Source organism: Mus caroli, unplaced genomic scaffold (assembly GCF_978045245.1).
Source record: "Mus caroli unplaced genomic scaffold, Mus_caroli_1 scaffold_5, whole genome shotgun sequence".
Taxonomy (NCBI): Eukaryota; Metazoa; Chordata; class Mammalia; order Rodentia; family Muridae; genus Mus; species Mus caroli.
In genome coordinates, this window is record NW_028227260.1 from 789127 (window position 1) to 816843 (window position 27717).

The 27717-nt window shown below is 36.9% G+C and overlaps 1 protein-coding gene across 1 annotated transcript; it reads right to left on the reverse strand.

Moving 5' to 3' along the window:
* Window positions 1-10921: 10921 nt before the first annotated feature.
* On the reverse strand, window positions 10922-20135 carry LOC147004453 (vomeronasal type-2 receptor 116-like). Its single transcript, XM_085837891.1, has 6 exons — window positions 19850-20135; window positions 16903-17185; window positions 15644-16447; window positions 14604-14828; window positions 13335-13458; window positions 10922-12211 (listed from the first exon to the last, which is right to left on the reverse strand). The coding sequence occupies exons 1-6, from the start codon at window positions 20053-20055 to the stop codon at window positions 11307-11309; spliced, it is 2547 nt and encodes an 848-aa protein (XP_085694017.1). The 5' UTR covers window positions 20056-20135; the 3' UTR covers window positions 10922-11306.
* Between the last annotated feature and the right edge of the window lie 7582 nt (window positions 20136-27717).

A 27717-nucleotide genomic window follows, 5' to 3' on the forward strand; every position in this document is an offset into this window, starting at 1 on the left:
TACAGCAGAGGAGTGTGGGGTCTGTGTTCAGTTAGAGAACATGAACCAAACCCTCCAGAGACTTGAGGCCCAGAGAACGAGGAGGACTAGAGGGGTCCAGTGTGGGGAGAAAACCTCCGAGATATGGGGAGATGTATGGGATATGAACAGTGATAGGGTAGACCACCAGGGTGATAACGACTGTAGTATAAGAAAGATTATATAAAAAATTTAAAAATGTGTATAAATTGCCTGATATGTTAACTAGATATAGAATTCGAGTCCTCAACCAAAAGAAAACATAGCCTTTTTCATTGATTTATTTGCTTCTTCCTTCATTTATTCATTTACATATTCACTTTATATCTCTTGTGTAGTGGTAGTTCCGTCTCTCCACCTAGTCTCCCTTCAAACAGCCCCACTCCTCATTTACTCACTTCTTTTCCTCTGAGAAGAGGGATTCCAGTTTTGGGTATGAACTTACCCTGGCCCATTAAGTAACTGCAGTACCAGGCTCGTTCTCTTCACCATCTTCAAGTGAGTCTGGACAACACAGTCCAGTCAGGGTGAGCAGGATCCAGAGACAGGCATCAGAGACAGGAACAACGCCCAAACCAGTTGTATGACACACAAAGACAATGCTGTACATGGTTTAAACGTGTTTGGAGGCCTATATCAAGCCCATGTTAGCATTTTGGTGGTTTGTTGTTGAATCACAGTGAGTCCTCAAAGGACCAGGTTGGTTGATTCTATTGGTCTTCTTGAGTCTCTATCTTCTTTGGGTCCAGGGATCCTTCCCCCAGAAGAGACGTTCTGCATCCGGCCTAATGTTAAACTGTGTGTCTCTGCACTTGTTTCCATTGTTGGATAGAGCCTCTCAATCCCAGATATGCTAGGCTTCTTTCTACAAGTACAACATGGTGTCATTAATAGTGCCAGGGATTGGTTTTTGTTCATGAGATGGATCATCAGTTGTGCCAGTCATTGTTTGGCCATTCTATCAGTTTCTGTTTCATTTCTTCACTGAATGTCTTGTAGACAGGACACATTTTGGGTTCTGTGTATGTTTTGGTGCCTTCATTCATCCACTGGGAGTCCTGCCAGGTTATATGAGGTGACCACATTGGCCTCCATATCTCCCAATACTAAGAGTCTTATAGATTCAAAGGAGACAACTTCCAGCATGGCCCCAGGCACATCTTAAAGATGCCACCATACCACACGCCAATTATTTCCTTTCTCTTCACATTGCTCTCCCTCCATAAGATGTCCCAACCACAGCCAGTCTCATACCATGCACTGCCAACATATACCTTCAAAACAATTTTATTTTGCCTTCTGAGTGAGATTCAAACACCTTCCCTTGGGCCCTTATTGAATAAGCAATTTGTACTGTAAAAACATTTTGTCTAACTTCTACAAACATTTTATATTTGGGAAAAGGACGGCCAGTGGTTTTTGGAGATGATTTTATACCCAGCATCTTTGATGAAGATGTTTTTCAGCTAAAGGAGATCTCTGTTAGACATTTGGAATCACTCATGTACATAATTATACAATTTAATTTCAGGTAACATGAAATTGCTAGTGGTAGCATATATGTTTTTCTCCATGTGTGTTTGTGTGTGTGCCTTGCTTTCTTTGATTCTCCAAAACAAAAACAAAAATGGAAATATGAAGAATCATACTACAATTCAAACGTAAAACGTTCCGTTTATTGATCAAGCAATAGTGTAAAGAAAGGAAAATGTGTGGACATTATAATATTTATGATTCATTATACCAGTTAATGAAAGCTCCTAGGACCATAGTGGAAGAGAACCAGAATGTTGCCACTACAGTATGCAAAATTTTCAGTGAAGTAGTAAATGTAAAATTTGATTTTGCAGCCATATCCAACTAAGGGTCACTGTAGGTCTCATAAACAGCCAAGGAATTATATACAGCTGCTTACCAAATATTTTTGTTTACCATACATAAAGAACTATAATCTAAATTATATAAAGATTAAAAAACTAAATATAAAGAAATAATTTAGCTTGATTTTCAAAGGATACGAGACTTGATATTCTCACAAGTTGAAATTTAAACGACTGAACAACAAAACATGAGGAAGGTAAACATTAGCCACAAAGGAACAGAAAATTAAAACCAGTTTGAGGATGAACTGGAAAGAGAGGCAGAGACAAGGGGAAAAGGAGGAAATATTTGTAGAAACAGCTAAAATTAAAATTCACTTATTGGATATTATTCTTTTCTTTTTCCCCTTTTTTATTGAATATTTTCTTTATTTATATTTCAAATGGTTTACCCTCTGAACCCCCCCACTCCCTGCCCCCTCTCCCTACCCACAGGCCCATGCACTCTTGCTTCCTGACCGTGGCATTCCCCTACACTGGGGCATAGAGCCTTCACAGGACCAAGGGCATTTCCTCCCAATGATGACTGACTAGGCCATCCTCTGCTACCTATGCAGCTGGAGCCATGGGTCACACCCTGTGTACTCTTTGGTTGGTGATTTAGTCCTTGGGAGCTCTGGGGGTACTGGTTAGTACATATTGTTGTTCCTCCTATCGGACTGCAAACCCCTTCAGCTCCTTGGTTCCTTTCTCTAGCATTAGGGACCCTATGATCACATCAATGGATGGCTGTGAGCATCTGCTGCTGTATTTGTCAGGCACTGGTAGAGTCTCTCAGAGGACTGCTATATCAGTCTCTTGTCAGCAAGCACTTGTTGTCATCCACAGTATTATCTGGCTTTGGTGACAGTACGCGTGATGGATCCTCAGGTGTGGCCATCTCTGGATGATCAGTCTTTCAGTGTCTGACCCACACTTTGTATCTAATTCTATGGTTATATTGTTCTCCCTTCTATGAAGGATCAACCAATGTATCCATACTTTGGTCTTCCCTCTTGAACTTCATTTGGCCTGTGAATTGTATCTTGGGTATTCCGAGCTTCTGGGCAAGTATCAACTTATCAACGAGTGTATACCATGTGTGTACTTTTGTGATTGGCTTACCTCACTCATGATGATATTTTCTAGTTCCATCCATTTGCCCAAGCATTTCATGAATTCATCACTTTTAATAGCTGTGTAGTACTCCATTGTTTAAATGTAACACATTTTCTGTATCCATATTCCTCTGTTGAAGGACATGTGGGTTCTTTCCAGTTTCTAACTATTACAAATAAGGCTGCCGTGAACATAGTGGAGCATGTGTCCTTATTGCATTTTGGAACATCTTCTGGGTTTATGCCCAGGAGTGGTATTTCCGTGTCCTCAGTTAGTACTATGTCCAATTTTCTGAGGAACCGCCAAATTGATTTGCAGAGTAGTTGTACCAGCTTGCAATCCCACCAGCAATGGAGTAGTGTTCCTCTTTATCTACATCCTCACTAGTATGTGCTGCACCCTGAAAGTTTGATCTTAGCCATTCTGACTGGTGTGAGTGGAATCACAGGGTTGTAATGATTTGCATTTCCCTGATGACTAAAAATGTTGAACTATGCTTTAGGTGCTTCTCTGCCATTCTCTATTCCTCAGTTGAGAATTTTTGTTTAGCTTTGTACCCAAATCTAAGCTCATCTTTCATTCAGATTTCAAGAAGAAAACCAGTGATGGAAAAGAAGAAACACATATTAATGTGAGAACACTTTCTTTCACAAATTTATTGACAATACTATATATAATACCTGCAGAGAAAGTTATTATCCATGAAAACTAGAAGCGGTGTCAGGTGGTTTTGTTGGTTCATGTTTTATCCAAGCACTTTAGAGGCAGAGGCCTGAACATTTCTGTCTGTTTTTTCCCAGGCAGCCCTATATTGTGAGTACAAACCAGCCATGTGTGATATAGATAGCCTACCTTAAAATAAATTAACATAAATTAGAAAAGTATGCCAATTTCCCTTCATCGAACTCAAAATAGTCTTTAAATTATTACAAAGTGTTAACATATTTAAAGAAAATGATGGGGGAAATAATGAGAAAATGAATTCTGACCTTCACTGGAAACATTAATCTACTGATACTTCCTAGTAAGACCTTGTTTCAAAAATAAAAAAAAAATGTAGGAATAATACTCCCAATCTTCAATTAACGTTAAACAATTTAATTTTATCCAGCTTTTCCCCTGTATTTGCAGCCATTGCAGAAAATTTGACCTCAGGAACCACTCTATATTCAAGGTCACTATATATCTATTTATCCTTTCCAACAATATTACACCAGTGCCTGCATATTCTGTTGTTTCTTTTATAAACTGTTTCTCATTCTTTGCAATGCTAATTTATACAAGATTATATTTGTTATCTGATACTTAAGGACATATTTTTATTTCCTATTTCAAATTTCTTCAAATATTAACTTGCTTCTCTGTTGCTTTGATTGAACTTTTATCATAAACAAAGTGAGGAGGAAGGGGTGAATCGATGTATGGCTTATAGTCATAGAAAGACAACTATGGATATCTGGAGCCTTGAACTAACATATAGATCTGAAAAGAACACTAATTTCTGGTTCTAGTGTCCACAGTGAGACAGGGGCTCCTCTATTACTGGTTTATTAATGGTTCATCTCCTGAATGCAGGTATTAAAAATGTAGACCAATATACCTGGACTTAAATTTTTCTCAGCTTGGAACTTGCTCAATATGAGGCTAACCTCAAACTCATAGATCAGCTTGCCTTTGTCTCCTGGGAAAAGTTGTGTACCACCATGTTTGAACATAAGATTAGCTGGGTGGGATCTTGGCAAGGCACCACTCCCTTATTCTGTTTATCTCCTTGAACATAGGATTTAGCTCCATTTTATTTCCTACTGCCCCTTTTTTATTTAAACCAACATTTTACATTTTTCCTTTCTCAGCTTTATTCTTTTCATTAAGGTGCTCTTCGTGTAATAGTGAACTTTAGTAACCACAACAGAATTTATACCAGCCTGTTTTGTGACTTGGGGCAACTTTCAAAGAATAAATGCATTGCTTCTATGACTGTACTCCAACCCACATCCCACGTTGAACACGTATCAGGCACCTGTACATAATGAGGCAGGTCATCTTTCCTCCTCTGAATTCATCCTGGTGTTTGCACTCAGTACTATTTAATTACTTTTGTTGATGAATGGGGGCATTTTGAGGAAGGGATGAGCCATTCCTTAGCAGGCTTTGGAAAGTGAAGACTCAGTTCCCCATCTTGTAAGAGATCAAGTGTTTAAATTCAAGCCAAGAGAATTATATGGCTTTGGTAGGAGGGGATTCTCAAGGGCTATGTCCCTGGAGAGTATCTCGGAAAGTACCCTTCAAATTCTCATAAACACAGCAAGAACAATAACAGAGACTTAAAGGCCATTCCTAATGTGATCAGACTTACCTCCTCAGTAGATACTGTTATGTCCTGGAGAGCCATTAGCATCTTCTGTTATGTCAACAGTGTTATAGCTATAACAACAGCTCTTAGGATTTTCAAACAGTGCCTATTGGATACATTTATATACATACTGGAAAAACTTATGAGTCAAATTACTAGAAAGGATTTTAAGTGTAGAGAAGTAATAGTGAGTCAGAAGTGAGCTTGCATCCATTGAGAATCTATAAATGGGCTCTTCCGGCCGGACCAGCACTAGGGTAGCTAGAGCACAGGGTCGGCTGACACCCGCCAGCTACCCACGACCCCCGCCACAGGATTTTGAGACTGCTGGTGAGTGGAACACAGCTTCTGCTCCAGTCCAGTCACGCAGGACCTGAGACTGCTCTGGTTGGGGAGGCAGAAATCCGGCCTACGTAGGGCCACAAGCCTCTTCAGGTCAGAAAAGCACCAGGGTAGCTAGGGCGCACGGTCGGCTGACACTAGCCAGCTACCCACAACACCCACCACAGGATCTTAAGACTTCTGGTGAGTGGAACACAGCTCCTGCTCCAATCCAATTGTGCGAGGGACCTGAGACTGCATTAGTTAGGGAAGCAGAAACCGGCCTGAGTAGGGCCACAGGCCTCATCCGGCCGGAACAGCACCAGTGTAGCTAGAGCGCAGGCCTCGAACTCAGAAATCCGCCTGCCTCTGCCTCCCGAGTGCTGGGATTAAAGGCGTGCGCCACCACGCCCGGTACTGTTCTCTTCTTCTTGTTGTAGTTGTTGCTGTTTTCTTCTCAGTTTAGAAGAGGACATCTTGTTATTTTGTTGTTATGTTAGTCATCTACTGGCATTATAAACCAACAACCCACTGCTTAAATGTTTCACATTTCCTACTCTTTTTGAAATCAGAACGTATGCATATCTTTTTTTCCTATTGTTTCAAAGACAAACCACTATGTAATTTTATATTACAAATGTGTTCATTTTAACCAATATTCACATTAATGTATATATTAGGTGCAAAACTGCTTCCCGTGGTATGTTGTTTTCCACCTGATGACAGTTTCATTCGAAATCATTTGGAAGATCATTTCTTACTAATGTGTCTTAAAAAGATATACCTTGTAGCTGAGGGTATATGACTGAATATCTCCAATACAATAAATACCTTCTATAGCATTTCTGTCTACTGAACTAAGTACCAGTTATTATAAAATAATATCTGAAGCAATGAACAAGTATGCGAAATTGTTTTTAGGTTGCAATCTCTAAAAATAGCCAGAAACAAAGGAAAGCCTAGTCATTAATCAAATCTATACACATCAAATGAACATTTTGTGTTTTGTGGGTATAGTTATAGAAGACTTGGCAGTTTGAATGTCCAATCATTATGTCTTAATTGGGGATAGTAAACTATGCTTAGTGTGTGTGCGTGTGTGTGTGTGAACTAAATGACATCATGCCTTTAGTGTTTAGATTATCATCACATCTACCTGTCTGTCTATCCATCATCTATGTATATGAGTATGTATGAATGAATGAATGAATGTATTTATGTAGTTATGTATGCAGCTATTTCTCTATTACCTATCTATCCCCCTCTCTCTCCCATTGTTTCTCTGTTTATCTTTCATCTATGAATATATGATTGCATGTAGATAGGCAGTATTAGGAGGTGTAGCCCTGTTGGAATAAGCCTTTCCTTGTTGGAAGAAGGGTGTCACTGGAGGAGGTGGGTTTTGAGGTCTCATACATGCACAAACCATACCCAATAGACATCTGTCTGTCTGCTGTCTGTCTGTCCAAGACTAGCTGCGACAGTGGGTTCAGTGATCCAAGAAGGGGATGTGGGTTTGGTGGCATATAAAGCAGGCAGGACACATTTACACACATGGTGGAAGAAGCAAACTTTAAGAAGCTCAAACAATTATATATATATATATATATATATATATATATATATATATATATATACACACACATACACACATTTGGTGGATGGAGCACAGCCCCAACTTTATTTTTTTCTTGCACTGTTTACTTATCCCTGAAAAATCTTTTAAGCAGTATAAAAATTACACTGTGGTTAGTTTGTATTTTCTTCTAGTGAATAATTTTGAGAATATGCAAGGAAAAACATCTCCCCCAATATCCTCCCATCATCAACCATTTAGAAATTACAGATAAAAATAAAAACAAATTATCCCCAAGAATCCACACACATTTCTTTTCTTTTAATTAGGAATTTTCTTCATTTACATTTCCAATGCTATCCCAAAAGTCCCCCATGCCCTCCCCCCAATCCCCACCCACCTCCCACTTCTTGGCCCTGGCATTCCCCTGTACTGGGGCATATAAAGTTTACAAGACCAATGGGCCTCTCTTCCAATGATGGCCGACTAGGCCATCTTCTGATACATATGCAGCTAGAGACATTGCTGGCAGCCCCAGGTGAAAGGGAGGAGGAGAGAGAGACTTAGAGACAGAGACAGAGAGGCAGAGAGCACCTCTGTCCCTGCACTTCTACAGGTATAACAGGAGCAGGGGGAGCAGATCTGATCAGCTGCCCTCCCGGGGACACAGCCAGCCTGGCCAGACCATTTGCCTGGAGAGCAGACCTAGGCCACACACAAACTACATCTCTCATGAGCACGCGGGGCTCACTTCCTGTCCGTCCTGCAGTTGCACTTAATATCCACGGGATGGCGCTGGTGATCGCCTGTAGTCCACACACAAACTACATCTCCCAAAAGCAACCGGGATGCACTTCCTGTCTGGCACAGGAAGTCGGGGCTCAGGCATGCTGGGAGCTATAGTTCCCACATGGGTAAAAGCACCTGCCTAACCTCCCAGGACCCAAGGGATTGAAAACCAGACCCTGTCACTGGGTCAGAGACACCTGCCTGCAGGTTCGCCCAACTACCCAGGATGTGACACCATGGGCAGATCTGAGCCCTTGGACAACGACGGGAGCGGAGCTTAAAAAACTAAAATCTCTAAACAATAAAAAAAAAAAAATTAAAATTCTAAAAGAAACCTTAAATTCTTAAAAAAAAAAAAAAAAAAAAAAAACCTCTAGAACACTAGAAAAAGAAAATCCTAAAAAAAAAAAAAAAAAAAAAAAAAAATTCCTAAGACCTCAAACCCCTCCAAAAGCTCTTAAAAAAAAAAAAAAATTAAATGTAGAAGAAGAAAAAAAAAAAAAACCTGAAAATAAAAGACCCTTGTAATTGGGGAGTTGTTTGTTTTATATATGTGCAGAGGGAATATAAGTGTGAGAGATTAATGTTGTAATATTATAATATTAATCTTTGAAAACTGCAATATTAGAAATAATATGTACTCAGTTGCATCCTCATCTGAGAGTAGGGACACTGAACTCTTGAGACTTTTTTTTTTTTTTTTTTTTTTTTTTGGTTTTTCGAGACAGGGTTTCTCTGTATAGCTCTGGCTGTCCTGGAACTCATTTTGTAGACTAGGCTGGCCTCGAACTCAGAAATCCGCCTGCCTCTGCCTCCCGAGTGCTGGGATTAAAGGCGTGCGCCACCACGCCCAGCTCTTTGAGACTTTTTAATAAGTAACAGAAACCCTATCGCTGAATGTAGAAAGATCTGTTCTAACATTTCTTTGTTTTTTTCTTGTTTATTTTGATTTCAAATGATATCCCCCTTCTAGATTTCCCCTCTGAACACTCCCATTCCACCAGCTCACCTGCCTTCATGAAGGTGCCCCGCCACACATCCACCCACTCCACATTTTTTATTAGAAAACACTACATCCTGATTGTATTGGCTTTAGGATCGGTCATCTACTTTTTCTTTAAAATTGCCATCTCTGTGAGAACTGCACTTTAGTGACGATGATATTGGTAAATTACCATGTCAAGAAGAACGAACAACAAGCAAGCAAGAATGGTCAAACAGAATGTATGGGTTCAGCCATCTTACCCTATCCATTAGGTATAATCCCCACTGTAACAAGTGTAAGAAATGTTCCAAAAGACCCAGGAAGCAGCTGAAAGAGTCAGATGCAGATATTTGCACCCAACCAATAGAATGAAGGAGATGACACATGTTGTTGAATTAGGGAAGTTTGAAAGAGGCTGAAAAGGAGGGTAGCCCATTAGGAGGACCAGCAGTCTCAATTAATCTGGACCCCTAGATATCTGAAACATTGAGCCACTAAACAGTCAGCAAACACCAGCTGATATGAGGCCCCCAACAAACATACAGTAGAGAACTGCTGCATCTGTATTCAACCTGAGAGGATTCTAACTCTCAAGAGAATGGAGGCCCCAGGGAGTTTAAAGGTCAGGTGGGGTGGAGGTGAGGGGTGGGGACATCTTTGTGGAGACTGCGAGGTCAGAGGAGGTATGCGATGTGGAGCAATTGGACGTTGTATGTGGTGTGGAATAAAATCTGGAATGTAAAACACTAAAAGATGTTGCAATTGCACCGAATCATGGAATATTTGCAGAGAGTGATGTTGTGCTTCCAGGGTTTTATTTCCTTTTCTCTATAAAGATGCAGTCTTGGAAAGTAAGTATTGCTTAAGATATTTAAGTGGCTGGGAATTATGTGTCAACTGTGCAGAAAATTTCTTCTCCATGCTGAATATCTGAGTTCTGCTCCTCTACCCATGTCAGCTTTTCCACAGCTGTCTGTGTGTCTAACTCCAGGGTCACTGGATGCCTCTTTCTTGCAGATCCATTGTATACACATACAAGCACTTGTGTACCTGCTGCCCATACACACACAAAGGCAACTACTAAAAATATTTTTGTTAATGTTTTCTGTATTCTGGCTCCTCAGTTGCTATGGCCCTGCTACTATGGTCACTCTCACCCCGCCCCTCAGTTGCTGCTGCCCAGCTTTCCCTGTCACTCTCTTACTACCCCGCCCTGCAGCAGCAAAGAGTACTTTGAGAGAACAATGACACTGACCATCAACACCTGATATAAAGAAGAAATAATGTGTATGTGTTTATATGTGCATGTTTGTGTGTGCAACATTAAACTTAAATAACTTATTACTCATATTATGATAAAATTGATGCTGAAACACTTGATATAGAGTTACTTATATGTTTATCGAATTCACTGATCAAAATGTGGTGAAGGTCTACTGTGGGACATTTCCATTAGTGATTTACACACTTAATGAACTACAGTCAATTCATCGTAAAATTGTGTCATTTCACAAAAAATCAGAGGCTTATATCGCAGGCACAATCAGAACCTCATCATCCTTTTAACAAAATGTACATTTCTTTATTTGTTTTCTGATGTTCTTAACATCTACCCAGTATATTTTAAAGATATTCCAAAGTTCAGCGAGTCTGCACTGTCATCTGCACAGTGTCACAGTGCTTCACACTCGGCTAACATTCACTCTTGTGTCTCTTTTCAAATCAGTGTCTTTTATTACATCAGGAATCTATGATCTTCCAAATCCCAACAGAGGCAGTTCATCATTTAGGCGATTTCTTAGATTTTGTTGCTGGAAAAAAAAAAATGCCATGACCAAAATAAACATGTGAGAAAAGTACTTACTTATTTATCTACCTTTTTCATAGTACACTGAATGAAGTCAAAGCATGAAATTGGATGCAAGAACTCCATGAAAACAGGTGGAAAAATGTTAATTACTGGCTTCATGTTCATGTTGTATGCAGTACCCTTTCTTATAACTCAAGGACAGTGTGCCTAGACCTGGTGCTGTTCACAAAAAGCAGGGTAACCTTATATTAATCATTAATTAAGTACATGGCTTAAACACACAACCATAGGTCAAAATGATGGTACCCATTCCTCAATTGAGATTCCCAGTTCTCAGCATATTCATGTTTGCTGTCCTGTTTGTAAGTACACATCGGTATATAACTAAATTTTTTTATATGATGAAGTACTAGTTTTGTTAAGATGAAGAGTAAGATAAGTTGAATATCATATAACATTTTCATACCATGAAAGTTTCAATAAAGCAATTTACCTTTGTGGTTCTTTATAAAGTTTGAATCTGGTCTAATTAAAATAGCATAACACTTTGGGACAAAGATACACATTAGAAACCCTGCACTAGAAGCCAAGATTGAGAAAACCTCCACAACCACCATGACCCTCCCCCTGGTGCTGTGGTAGACAGGGAGGAAGGTGATCCAGACACTGCAGAACACCAGCATGCTGAAAGTCAGGAACTTGGCTTCATTGAATGTGTCAGGAAGGTTCCTAGCCAAGAAAGCCAAAGTGAAGCTCCCCAGAGCCAAGGAGCCCAAATATCCCAGGACAATGTGGAAGGCAATGACAGAGCCTTTATTGCAAAGAATGACCATCTTCCCATGTTCAGATTGTATATCTCTGTCAATAAAGGGAGGAGATGTTACCAACCAGATTCCACAGAGAACAAGTTGGATTAGGGTACAAATGGGAATGACCAACTTAGGTGCCCCTGATACCAACATCCCTCTCATTCTTCTTCCTGGAGTAGTGAGTTTGAAAGCCATGACCACAGTTATTGTTTTGGCCAACACTGCAGAAACAGACACAGTGAACAATATTCCAAATGTGGTCTGCTGCAAGATGCAGGTGACCTGGTCAGGATGTCCAATGAAGAGCAGTGAGCAGAGAAAGCAGAAGACTAGAGAGATGAGCAGGATGTAGCTGAGAATGCGGTTATTGGCCTTCACAATGGGAGTATCATTGTACTTCACAAATGTGACAAGGACTAGAATTGTGATGGCCGAGAAGGACAGTGCCATGCAGCCTAGAGCCATCCCCAGTGGATCTTCATAAGCCAGAAATGATACAGCTCTTGAGAGACAGTAGGTTTGCTCTATGTTGGCATACTTATCATCTGGACATTTCACACACTGTTCCATATCTGCTGACAAATGAAAAAGAACCCTTATAAGTTATCATAATTACATAGGTAGTAATTTTATATTCATGTTATTTCTAGGAAACATCAATAAATAATTTGCTGTTCAGCATCTATTCCATTCCTTTTTGCTGTAGGAACCACTAACTTAAGATATCTCTGTATTGACCTATGCATTGTGATGAAATGGAACGGAAAAAAATTTTATTGAACAAAACCAAAAATATGATGAATAATAATATGCATAATCTCAGATTATTTAATTCCTCCAAACATAAATCCACTATTCACAGTCAAGGGTAGTGTGCAGACATCAGTACTGGTTCCAGTTGATTAAATGCATCATGTACTTTGTTTGCTCTGTACTTGTGCCTTGGTCTGTATCTACACATAGGAACTAGAACATACAATTCCTCGTTGAAATACTGATTGCATTTAGGAATATTTTCATTCTTGAAGCTCTACACCTCATAGACCTATGCATGTCCCTTTCATTGTTTTCCAATCTCTATCTTGCCAAATACACATTCCATGCTATATGGAAGGAAGCTTATGGATGTTCACATTTATCCCTCTTTCCTTAGCTAAGCTCTAAGCCATCTCTTGTTGCATTTTTGAAATCTTCACTCTTGTTCTAAATCTTTAAGAGTAAATATTTAATCTTTTGTCCATCTAACCTCTTAAAATATATTTCATTAAACAACAACTGTTACCCTGAGCATCTGGTCTTTTTCAGAGAGTAAGCTGGGTGATAGAGGGAAAGATTATGGACTGATCAGGTGGTCAACTTTCTATGTGCAACAAATCAAAGAAAAAATAAACATATGTGTAGATTATTACATCTAAAATGTTTCTTTAAACCATTGTTATACAGGTATGTCCTCCTAAATACTTTCTATACAATATAAAAGCAGTAACCATCATATTGTGAGAGAAATGCCTAGTTTAAAGAAGATATTGGAATTTATTTGCTTGGTCTAAAAGAAGTTGGCTCTATTTAACTGATTGTGCTTTCATTCATGGAGATGTTAGGTCTTCAGTTTGCATCCAGGCCATTTCATATTGCTAGCTTGGGTAGAGAAGCTATTCAAATTCAGCAAATATTCTTCTGTATGCAAGAATGTACCTGTTTCATTGGAAACCTCATTTTCTGGGCACTGAACACAATCAAAGCAGCATTCTGCTGTTTCTTTTTGATAAATTTTCCTGAATCCAGCAGTACACATCACACTACACACGGAGGAGGGTACCTGAGGCAGTGCATAAATATTATATAATATGCATGTGAGTGTGTGTATTTCATGTATTTATCATATGAATAATGATCCATAGATTGATATATGGGGCACTAACAGAAATGGCTATACATATTCTTCTGATAACTTGTATCACTTTACAATATCAGGCCCATTTGTATTCATATTACCCTACAACACACTGAGTGTCACACAAAAATTACTACATCAAGTAATATTATTTTTGTATCATTCAGGTTGTGTCAATTCAAAAATTGTCCTTCCTAAACTGATCAATCCAAAAAGAATGTTTAGGTGGCACAAGTTTTTCTCTCATGATTTATAAATTACAAAAAAGTATACTGTGATATATGGAGGGAGAATGTAGGGTAAATCAAGAGAGAGTAGTTTGATGACTATGAACAAAATATTTTATATGACTCCTATAAAATTAATGAAGTACTCCTAAGTATAAAAGAAAACCTTGAACACACTATCCCTTTCTCTCTTTCACCTGCATCTATGAGGGAGCTCCCCACCCACCCACTCCTGCCTCATCACTCTAGTTTTCCCTGTGCTGGGGCATCAAGCCTTCACAGGACCAAGGGATTCTCTTCACACTGATGCCAGATATGACAATCCTCCACGGAGGAGGGGAAATCACGAAGGAAGAAAACATTTAAAATGTAAATAAATAAAAAACATTACAATATATATATAAATTAAAATGAGAAAACCTTGAATCTGGAGAAACATTTATGTTAATGAATGTATGTTATACTTAATTAGGCTATAAATATGTTTACACAGAATTAAAAAAATTTCCCATGGATAATATATTTAAATTGTTTTCATTATTCATATGTACATATATATTTTACTATAAATCCATTATATATATATATATATATATATATATATATATATATGTATATATATATATATTCCTGTATTGTAGGTAATAGGCATTTGGATACTACTGAACATGGAGTTCAGAGGCCATTGATCCATCTATGTCCAGATATACTTGAAGTTGAGCATTATCAAAACTTCATTATTAATACTTAGGATGGTCTTTTTCAAAAGTATCAATTGGTCTTAACCACAAAGTCTCATATTTTAAAATCCACATATCCTGAAAATAATTACGGTATACCCACTGATGTTCCTCCAATGGCCCATTCCAAATCACCAGATATATGAAGTTGTTGACTCTTTGGAAAACAAGGTAAATAGCTTCCTATTTTCACTTTTAATCCAAGGCCTTGTGGAAAATTCCAAACGATGAAAATATCATACTCTGTACACTGAATTTCTCTATGCTTCATGTTCACCAGTTCTCCAACAGGGTTCGTAAATACCCTGGTTTTCATCAAGGAGGACAACTAGAAGAGATTCATGCTTACAATATCAATAAAGCATATCAATAAAGGTAATTCAAAATTAAGAATTCCCCAATTTCTTAATGACTTTCAGAAGAGACAGCTGTATTGAAATAAACGTGTGTAGAAAAATACAGTATACCTCATTGATAACTGAAAACTTATATATTTCAATTAATGATAGATGATAAAATGTGCTAGGAAAAAATGATTACTAGATAATAAGTAACTCAGGGCATGAATGTGAGTGTGTGTGTCTGTCTCTTTATGTGAGTGTCTGTGTGATGATTCTTGTCAAAAATACTTTTTTGAAAAATGAAACAGTATATGAGAGACTGAAGGGGAAGTCTGAATCTGGAAATTGTGAAAATAAATAATTTTCATGTACATACAGAATACTCAAAAAATAAACATAAACTTAGTAAAATGTGGAGTCAGTCATTTATGTTATTGTAAATTGTTAATATAAATGGCTAAATAAAAATCACAGCACATGTGTTAATTTCTGAGAAACTATTTTTTAGCCAAACATTCCAGTCTAGTCATCACTTAAGACTTTTATGATAAAACTCTTGGCTCCTATTCTAAATTTTGAACTCTTTTGGTGAAATGTGAGACACCTTTTCACAAAACTCACTGATATTCATAAAAATGTATTAGCTCCTATTAAATATTATATTTGTGCATGCTATTCATCCATGTAAAAGGTTTATTAGAGAGTTGAAAGAATAATCTCTGACAAATGTACAATTATTCGTCTGGGTCCATTTAAAAGATCACATTGATATTTCTAACCATAATGGAATGTAAAACTTTACCTGCTGACAAGCAGTGAAATATCTTTTGTCTTCTGCCTTTTTCTGAGACTCTACTTCTTGAAGAGTGTATTCATGGTAGGTGTGGGCCGCAGCATAAACAGCATTGTACAGATTGTAACCTTCATCACTCATGGCCATATCGTAGTTGTGCAGTGCTGTCCATTCCAATGTGTTGTTGAACGTAAAATGACCCATTTTACCTCGGTTCTTAGAGATTGAAAAATCAAAATAATTCCACTCCAATATTGTTTGAAAAATATCTACTGTGTATTTGGCAGTGTTCATTGTTTGCATAAAATTCCTAAATTTAGGAATCTCCACTTTGTGGTGTGCAAAAGTGATAGTGCTTTGGAAGAAATTAAGAGTGAATTCTTTTTTATTTGTGATGACATCCCATTGTGAGGTTGTGATCCAGATTTTAAGAGCTCCTAAATCTTCCCATCTTCTAAAGCTGACTTCTAGAGTAGAGTTCATTTCACCATAAATGATAACAACCTTTGCTGAAGATGTCATAATTTGTTTATCATATATTGTAGCCCTTGTCATGTATATGTGCATGTTTTCTGGGATCATATTAACAAAAGCTAAACAGATCTCATGCCTTTGGCTCTCTTCTCTTAAATCTGAGAGAAACTGAATACCCTGATCATCATCTGAGATGACCAGTCCTATCCAAGTCCATCTAAAATGAAACATCAAGGAGACCATGCCATGGGATAAAAGTGTGTCCTTGGTGGCTACCTGATGGACGTGGGGCAGCCGGTCATGGTCGCGTAGGTTAGGATTAAATGGTCCAAAGAAAACCTAAAGGATGTAGAAGACAGGATGAAACTTCCAGTGAGGAATATGATTATTAGGATATTTAGACTCACATACAAGTAATGCTATTCACCTTCCAGAACTCCTGTTAAGAAAAGTAAGATTGTACTATACATGTCATGTATCATTCTTATTAGATTCTAGACTATTCCTGACAAGTCTGAAATTCCGAGAACACAGTTTAACCTGTCTGTATAGTACATCTATGAACTGATTATTTAATTCATATATATATATATATACATATATATATATAGGTGTATATATATGTGTGTATATATATATATATATATGTTTGTGTGTGTATGTTTATAATGTTTGTGTATGTGTGTGTGTTTGTGTTGCAGCACACTCATAAATGCATTCTGTCCAAGTTTTCTTGTAGGCAGCTGTAAATGTAATTTAATGTTCTTAACACATTCAGTGTCACAAATTCTTACCAGTGGCATGGAAGAGTGCATTGCCAGTTTTAAGGATGTTTTCCATGATGCTCCTGTAAGACCTATCATACATGATTCATCTAAGTAACAGAAATAATTAACAAAATTCATTTTTCCATCTCTTTGTGTATATTCTTGATCCAGATCTCTCAATAAATCCTGACAGTTTTCACCAATGATGGAGAACATCAAACTCATGTTGGGTAAAAGGTAAGGATTCTTGTTGATCTCATCAGTAGCAAAAAACATTACCAGAAGAAGCTCATATTCACTTGCTGCAATTCTAAAAGAAGCCATAGTGATGATTAAGGGAGATGTGTGAAATATAAAATTTCAACTGCAGTAAAGTTGAAATATGAGATAGGCTAAATTTCTGTCTAAATGTCTTGAAATATGCCTGATATATTAGGGATCTTTAGAGCTGAATACAATTTAAGAATTTATACACATTGGGCACTATGATATGATACATTTTGTATTCATGAATATAAATAAACATTTTTTTATCTCTGAATGCCATCCTTGAACTAAATTATAGTCCTATTGTGTAAGACTGTTATAAAATAACCTTAGAGATGTATTTCCACAGATATATAAAAGAGCATGACTTCCACTACATATTTAATACCTAACAGATTCTCCTAGTAATTTTTATTTAACTGCAATTTATACATCAATCATCTTAATATTATTGACTACTTTGAGAATCAACTAATATATCTGGTTTTTTCTACTTTTTTATTTTTATCCTTTTATACCCTAAAATATCATTAATGCATATTTAACAATATCCATAACTGAGGATACTATGTCTAATTTTCACTACTAAGTTATTACAAAACATACAAAATACTCTTTGGGAAATAAGCATAATAAAGGAGCATAAAATTTTATATAGTGAATCATTAAGAAATATATTCAAAAGCCTTTATTAGATACCACCTGACAGTATGAGAGTATTCAAAACACATTATATAGTTGTGTATCTTGACTAAAAATTAGCTTACTTTAAGAAGATTATCAGTGTTCAATTAAAGAAAATATTTTATCAGTAAGAATATTTTACATATTTCCAAATAACAAAAACTCTATGAACTTAAGGATTAAGAAAATGCTAATTTTACTCACAGGAAGAAAATTATGAATAATATGTTAGAACATGTTTTATATTTGTTTTGTCTGTTTGTAGATCATGCTTTTAATATTTTCACCTGTTAATATCATCAATCAGGCTACTCATTTTATTATCCATTTTATTTAATTTTATTTATCCATTTCAAGATAAACACAATGATACAATATACCATATGACCAGAATATTATCCTTTAGGGTCTTGTACACATCAAGTTAATGTTACCTTTTAGTGTGTTCTTACTTTTTCTATCTTGTAAAAATTTTATCACATTTCTTTTAATACCACAATCTTCCTAATACATTGAGATCATTTAAGTGATGTCTGAGCACAGAGATCTTCTCTGCCCCAGCACAGTTGGCAGTTCATCTGTTATTCTCTATTGCCTCTTATCAGGTGTAAAGACACCAAACATGATCTTTTGCTAAAATTTGTATTTTTCAATTAAGAGTTCATCGCTAAGTTTTTCTTTCTAATCCCAAAACTATATTGACACAGTTCATATATTTGTAATTTTAAAACTTATTATGGCTTAAACAATTGTCATCAATGAGAATTTCCACAATTTTTGCCAATAGGTGTGGTAAAAATTAAGGATACATCAGAAATATAATTCCTACTCACCTAACACAGAAGGATAATAATGTGAAACAACCATCACTATCAAAGTGTACAGTGCACTGTGGCTACCCATTGAAAAATGTATTCCTTTATCCCAAAGACATGAAAATTGAAAAGGGGATGGGATGAGAACCAAAAACATAAAAGCACAAGAAACCTTAGTTTATGAAAGAAAGAAGTCGCAGGCACAATGATTAGCTAAAAGGTAAATGATTTCAACACTCGTTCCCTCATGATCTGCAGCCACAAATGATAATACCTCACACTTTGAATCTAACACCTAATAACCACATGGAGAACAGGTTCTTTTCAACTGGAACACAATGATTCTCCTAGATTTATCTTTTCAGACCTCAGATGTAGAGATTAAGACCAGAATTTTCCCTATGTATCCAGGGCACATGTCATAGGATGAATGGAAAAGACTTGTGAATAAATATTAATTACTAAATAATGTTAAGTTTGTTGAGTAGTTAATAGAAATATTGACCTTGTATCTTATAGTGATAAGAAGCCTAATCAGTGCCTGTGCATTTGTGTAATTGGATAAAAAGATTATTCTGGTAACAGAATATGAGACTAGCATTCGTTTTCCTTATTCAGTACCAAATTCAGAGCTGCAGGATGAGACTCATTTAAAGACGATTTTATAAAGCAAAGTATATCTATATTCACAAGTATATAAGTAATGTTATACATTTAACCAAGTATAGTAGACCAACACATTCACAAATATTTCAATGAAACAATGCATGTTCATCTGTTGGAAACCAGAATTAGGTAACACTTTTATTAAGGCATTTAGATGCATGATCATAATGAGGCGTGGGCATGAAAATTGAATATAGGCAGTGATGCAGTCTCTTCATATTGAGTTCTTGAAAAAGGAGGGAATTGTGAATTCAAGGCATATGAAAAGATATCTTTCAACATATATTTTCAACAAAGACTCAATAGAGAGAATCCAGACCTTCACATGGTCCAGCATTGTAAACTGGAGTATAAAATTGAACTAAAACCCTACTAAACTGTGACATATTTTGAAGTATTAAAATAGTGATTGATATAATAATTCGTTTTCAGGGGTCCTTAAAGTTACATGGTGAGGAAGAGAACAGAACCCACAGTTTGTGTATACAGATAAATATGTCAAACTAATGACATTGACAAAAGAAATAAAGTTAATGACTTACCGAAAATTTAAATCTGAATTATCAAAATTATCTTCAATAGGTTCATCATGTAACCAAAGGTAAAAATGACATTCCCTTTGCAAATCTCCATCATTATCTTCACTATTCTTTATCCTCCAAAAGCAACTGGGTTCAGTCAAACAGCACAAGATGAGAGAAAACTTCAGAAACAAAAATGAAATAGTGAAAGTACAGAGCTTCTTCATGTCTGCTAGGATCTAAGATGGAGCTGTTGTGAAATCCGTTTCTGATGTAGAAAGACATCACACACACAGTTACACCTATGTGTCTGTATTAAGGCTACTTCTGTCTGGAGATTCACTTATTATATTCACAGTTCCTTTCCATTCTTCCTATGTCAGGCTCCCTAGATACATAGGGAAAATTCTGGCCTCAGGCTCTACATCTGAGCTCTGAAATGTTTTCATCAACATATTTTTGAAAACATGTTTTGAGATCATGTTTTCTACCCTCAGGGGCCATGACTGCATTCATGTGCATAGAGTAAATCCCAAGGACAATCTTCTCCTGTATAGTTCATACCTGACCATGTGTCAACAGCCATTATGCACAAACACAATGGATTTCATCAATAGTTCTACACTGTGACAGAAGTTGAGAAGGTCATAAAAGTTCCATATCATTCAGATGTTGACTATAATCATGGAACATTATGTAACACATTGTCTAGTTTAGGGAAGGACAGTCTCACATGCAACATTGAGCCTGGAGTTGACCATGCTCTCTGTTGTTCATATATTGTATGCTACTCATGTTTACAAAATCTCTTCAAATATCCTGTGTTTCCTGCCATCTGGAGAACATGTCAATATGCTAATTCCAAAAATACCTGTATTTTAAAGATTCAACATCTGGTCAAATATCAGTACCTGTGCAGACATTCACTGATATGCTGACCTTTTTCCTGATAATCAGTCCCTGGCTGTCAATGACATTTGATGAAACATTTTTTTGGTTGATGTTTGTTCACACCTCATTAAGAAGTTAGAGGCTAATTTCATATATTTTATTCAAGGGAAAGAATTTAGGTGCCATTTAAGAGATAGAATTTTATTGCTAATGCTGGTATATACCTCACACTTTTCATTTATTTCTACTTGGTATTTGTTTTGAAATATTTCTATCTTAGATTACATTTCAATAACATAGATGTTAGCTACTAATTCGGTTAGATTGCAATGAGTGACAAAGATGAAGGATTGATTTGATTTGTTATTTTTTTAACTACCTTATATATTTGTTCAAAATGTCCATAGTGAATTAAGTGAGTCTTACATTTCATTTTTGGAATGGTTGGTATGTCAATGGATTATAATAAAATCCTGCAATGGAATTTATTTTACTATCTTTGTTACTATGAATAAACATTTGTTTCATTCTTTGGTTGAATTACGACTATTTCAGTGCCAATTTGTTTCAGTAAAAACCAATAGACTGGGTAAATTAACTGTTCTGTTGTCATATTCTATAATTGTTATATACCTGGTGCTAATACCATGTCAAATTAACTGGGAAACTGCATGGAGGCAGACTCTTCACTACACTGTGACTGCTATTGAAATGCCATTATGGACTGTAGCAGTCTTTTGGAAGTCATTTGGTGCACATGAGCAATGGACTGGGATCCATTCCATACTCATTAAACCAATACTACAGGTCAAATTTTCAGGTCTTTAATAATCTTGAATTTGTGTTTGCTCAGATTTAGAGGTGAGGCTCCATGGGCTTTTCTGCAGAGACATCCTCCATGTTGCTTGAAACAAAAATAGTATTTCTTAAAATTTCTTTTCTTTTTGCCTAAAACTCATGTTATGTACTTGATTTGGAGGCAAGAAGGCAGAGTACACATCATCGTGTCCTTCCTGATTGACAAGGCAATATTTGGTTTCTATTTTCCTTTAAGTTTTTCTGTTGGGTTGCAATCTTAAGCTATCCACTACAATACATTTTGAGTTTATAAAACAAAGTTTTCTTCTGTTTCACAGATGATATTCATAGCTTCTTTCCAGTTGCTTATCCCTTTTTTTTCTTGTTGAAATCAGATATCTGATTCATGTTATTCTATGTGTAACAGGTGATGGCCTCTATCCTATTTTCATGTCAGAGAATTGTCTTAGAAGTGTTGCTGCTGTATATTCATTAAATTCTGATGTCATTTATTATTAAACCATTCTTATCTTTTTTTCCCCATTAATCAGATACTGATTTGTGATTCTTCAATCAATTGAAACAAGATTTGATATGGCACATAAGTGCCATTTATACAAAGCATTGAAGCACTTTTGAGTATCTGCACTCATCAATCTACATGGATTGAAGGTCATCCTCTTTCATTAAAATATATGTGATAGCAAAGATGTTATTCATGAACCACAGATATCTGAAAGGCAATGGGATGCCCATTATACAACTATGCACCAACAAATATAATTTCAGTTTCATTACAAATATCATCTTAGTCTAATATAATTTAAATGATTTTTGTACAAAATTCAACTTATTCTAATGAAACTAAATCTGACATGTTATAGCTTGTTTAGACACAGGATTTTTAACCCAATGCATCATAATTCGCAAGACATATTACTTCACTCACACTCAATGTCCATGCAGGATGGCTGATGGTGATTCTTCCAAGGTATCCCCTAAAATCCCTTAATACGTAGAACTTAGCTTACAATAAGGGGTCCAATTTCCGTTCCGATCTTCATTGTCCGATATACATAACTACACTAATATTGAACACCAAAATTAGAATTTCAATATTATATAAAAAATTTACACCTGAAGGACATCTGCAGTCTGAACCTATGAAAGCAGGGTGTACCTCCCAGCCCTATCAACCTACCTGCCTAACAGGAGCTCTTCCATAATTAGAAACATAGGGGAACCCTTTGGCTGAATACCCACATCATTTAGGACCTCCACAGAGATAAGCACATGAGGTACTTATGATAAGTAAGTACCATTGAGGCATAGGATGAAAGTAGACATCTCAAGAGTTCTGCCACCAACTTGATGGGCTTGCTCTTCTTTTGATCCTGTCAATCTTTTTTCTAGTTAACCCCTTTGGAAATAAAGCACACCATTTTCCCACTGTTCTTACACGGAAAAAAAAAAAGCTCATTGTCTGAGATCTCTGGCTTTTGAAAAGGAGGTGATCAGTATTTATGTCCCAGGAGAGTCTCCAGGATAGGCAATTCAGCTTCTGTTCAGTAGAGGGAGAACTTTAACAGAAAGGCAAAGCCTGTTTCACGTGACATAAACAATTCCTTGTCTGAACATTCTATTGTATCCTGGAGATCTTTGTAACCCCTGTGATGTCATCAGTGTTGTAACAACACCAACTGCTCTTAGGGCTTTCAAACAGTCCCTAGAGAGTTCACCCATATTTATGTTTGCAAGATGGTGGAGGAGTCTCCTTGAGATTGAGAATGGAAGGCATAGAGAAATAAGAGAGAAACCTAAGGAAGCTGGCTTTTCATCTCACTGTAAAACAACAAGGAAGATGTGGTCCTGGGACTGGCACAGTGAGTCATGGAACAGTGATGTGAAAATTCCTGGAGTACGCATACTTGAGTCTGGCTTCCCAGTAGTGAATAACAGAAAATGGTGCCACTGTGAATTTAAGGAACTTTCCTGCTTATCATAATTCCTGAATGATGAGGATTATAGTACATTATTTTGTCCATCCTGGGAGACAGGAGCAGGCAAGTCCAAAGCTAGTATAGTGTGAATTTTTATATTTTATTTTATTGGATTTTGGCTTGCCAAAAGGAGACCATAAGGAGTCAGGGAGGAAATGATATTTCCCAGTTTATATCTGTTCAATATTTTACTATATTCCCAGTTTGTTCTTCTAGTTACAGTGGCTATCAGACTGTACTAACTCAGAGCAAATTATTCTTATGAGACATTACATTCTCTGAACTCCTTTGAAAACCAACCCCTGAGAGTGACATCCTACGCATCCTGAATCAGCAGTTTGTGTGTCTGACGTGTCTTTAATAGAGGAAAACAACTGTCAGAATCAGAGACAGGTACTTTTTCCAATTCAAGATTGTTTAGGTCTTTCAATTGGATGAATTGTTCAGTCTTTTGATGATCGTTTGCCATACGTAACTACTTATTCCACAGTCATGAGCCCAAATTTTTTTCTTTTAATTAGGTGTGTGCATTAGGGATCAAAGTCCCATTCCAGATGTCTACTGTTTGTGAGGTCTATTACATACCTTAAGTACTGTATGCATTTACATATGTTTATTCTTCCTGAATATACTAGACCAGATAGGGAAATCCCTTTTATGTCAATGGGATTGAATCATTCAAACATATTTACATAACATGATTTTGAGGAAGAAACCTGAACTTTATGGTAAATATAAATGTTTAATCATCATTGTGTATTTTATGCAAGTAATACTGTGTCCTACATACTTTTCAATGATTGCTGAAGAGAAAAGTACCCGAACTTTCATCCTTTCATGTGGTTCAATTGTGAGAAAATCTGTTCAATCTATTCTCTAAATGACTTTTTCTAATTTGATTCATGTAATATATATCTGCTTAAAATATTGGTAAAACAATCCATATTTTTTTAAAGTAACCTTTACAAAACCAAGAGTTATGTATTGATTTTATAGTGTGACTTTAGAGAGATCCTCTGAATCAGAGAGCTTATCATAAGAATTTAGATCAAAGTCAATTTGTTAATAATCATTCATTACAGAAGAGCTGTTCTTGAAATATACTGCTATGATAGGGCCTGCTCACGTGTAGAGTACCAAATATTCAGTCACATTATGCTCCAATGAATATGAATCTTGTTATGAAAATCCTGGTATGGAAAACACCCAACTATGACTACAAAGCATTTTATAATGAAAGTTGGATGTGGAGACATGAGATAAACTCTTTATTGCCAAGGAGAAACCCATTAATTTTTCCATTTTTTCCTTTTTTATGAGATTTTTAAAATTTTACATTTCAAATGTCATCCTCCTTCCTGGTTTCCCCCTCTGAAAACATCCTTTCAGCATAGAGCCTTTTCAGGATCAAGGGCCTCTTCTCCCATTGATCTTCAACAAGGCTGTCCTACACTTCATATGCAGCTGGAGCCGTAGGTCCCTCCATGTGAACTCTTTGGCTGGTGGTTTAGACCCTGGAAACTCTGAGCTACTGGTTAGTTCATATTTCGCTCCTCCAATGATGCTGTTAGCTGCTTCACCTCTTTGGGTCCTTCCTCTAGCTCCTCCATTGCCGACCTTGGGCTCTTTCCATTGGTTGGCTGTGAGCATCCACCTCTGTATTTGTCAGACACTGGCAGAGCCTCTCAGGAGACAGCTATATCAGGCTCCTGTCTGTAATCACTTGTTGGCATCCACAATAGAGTCTGGGTTTGGTGACTTTATATGAGATGGATCCTCAGAATGGGCAGTCTCTAGATGATCATTCCTTCAGTCTCTGCTCTACACTTTGTATCTTCCCCATGGATATTTTGTTTCTTCTTCTAAAAGGACTGCAGTAGCCACACTTTGGACTTCTGTCTTCTTGATTTTCATGTGGTTCATGAATTGTAACTTGATTATTCCAAGCTTCTGGTTTAATATCCATTTATCAGTGAGTGCATACCATGTGTGTTCTTTTGTGACTGTGTTACCTCACTCAGGATGAGAATTTGTAGTTTCTTCCATTCAATGAGTTCATTGCTTGTAATAGTTGAGTAGTACTCCATTGTGTAAACGTACCACATTTTCTGTATCCATTCCTCTGTTGAGGGACATCTGTGTTCTTTCCAGCTCCTGGCTATTATAAATACGTCTGTGATACACATTCTGGAGTATGTCCTTATAACATGTTAGAGCATTTGTTGGTTATATGACCGAGAGGGAGAATTTGTCTTAATAGGACTGAGTATAATATTTTTCCTGAAGATACAAAAACACAGTAGATGGCTAGGTTTTATGCTATTACAAAATTTAGCAAGTGATTTGTATAAACAGCAGAAATCTCAGTTGGACTTATCAGCTGAATATGATGAAAGCAGAAAAATATTCATAACTTTATTTGGGATGCCATGTATATTTTATTTTATACCTTTCTAAATTTTCATTTTAAAATATGCCATGGATAATATTAAAGTAAGTTGTTGTTGGTATGACTCTTTCAGGAGATCTGCTTAGGCCACCCTCTTCCACATATGCACCTACAGGCACAGTTCTGGGGTGTATTGGTTAGTTCATATTGTTGTTCCTCCTATAGGGTTAGTAACCACTTTAGCTCTTTGGTATTTTCTCTAGCTTTTTTATTTACGGGCCCTGTATTCCATCCAATAGATGACTGTGAGCATCCACTTCTATATATTGCACTGGCATAGCCTCAGAAAAGAGAGCTATACCAGGGTCCTGTAATTAAAATCTTGCTAGCATATGCAATAGTGTCTGGGTTTGGTTGTTGCACATGGGAAGGATCCTCAGGTGGGGCAGTCTCTGGATGATCCTTTTTTCTTTCTCAGCTCCAAAATTTGTCTCTGTAACTCCTTCCTTGGGTATATTGTTTTCCATTCTAAGAAGCAACGAACTATCGACCCTTTGGTCTTCCTTCATCTCGAGTTTCATATGTTTTGCAAATTGTATCTTGGTTAGTCTGTTTCTGGGCTAATATCTGCTTATCAATTAGTGCATTCATATGTGTTCTTTTGTTATTGGGTTACCACACTCAGAATGATATCCTCCAGATACAACCATTTTGCTAAAAATGTCATAAATTCATTGTTTATAATTGCTGAGTAGTACCCCATTGTGCAAATGTACCAGAATTTCTGTATCCATTCCTCTGTTGAGTGACATTTATGTTCTTTTCAGCAACTGGCGATTATAAATAAGGCCGTTATGAACATAATAGAACATGAGTCATTATTACACGTTGGAGCATCTTCTGGGTATATGTCCAGGAGAGGTGTTGCTGGATCTTCTGGTAGTACTATGTCCAATTTTCTGAGGAACTACCAGACCGATTTCCAGAGTGGTTGTACAAGCTTGCAATCCCACCAACAATGGAGGAGTGTTCCTCTTTCTCCACATCCTCACCAGCATCTGCTGTCACCTGAATTTTTGATCTTAGCCATTTTGACTGGTGTGAGGTGGAATCTCAGGGTTGTTTTGATTTTCATTTCCCTGATGATTAAGGATGTTGAACATTTTTTCAGGTGCTTCTCAGCCATTCGGTATTCCTCAGTTGAGAATTCTTTGTTTAGCTCTGTACCCCATTTTTTAATAGGCTTATTTGATTTTTTAGAGTCTAACTCCTTGAGTTCTTTATATATATTGGATATTAGTCCCTTAACGGATTTAGAATTGATAAGATTCTTTCCCTATCTGTTGGTTGCCTTTTTGTTTTATTGACAGTGTCTTTTGCCTTACAGAAGCTTAGCAATTTTATGAGGTCCCATTTTTTCGATTCTCGATCTTATTGCACAAGCCATTGCTGTTCTCTTTTACGAATTTTCCCCCTGTGCCCATATCTTTGAGTCGTTTCCTCATAAGAAGTGATTTTAGACCCATGTCTTGCTTTTCTGGTGAGATGGGATATTCAGGGCTTGCTATGGTGGGATATTTTGGTTCTGTTGATACCAAGTAACCTTGCTTTCTGTTGCTTCTGTTCTTATGCTTGCCTCCTGCAATCTGATTATCTCAAGTACTTGCTGCCCACAATATATCTGATTGGAGCCTGTCCTTCCTATAATCCCAGTCGATTCAGGATTCCTCAGAGTCCATCTTTCTCTGTGATCCTTTTGATAGAACCTAGAGGGGAAACCCAGTGGGGAACCCCCCACTCAACTCCCAATT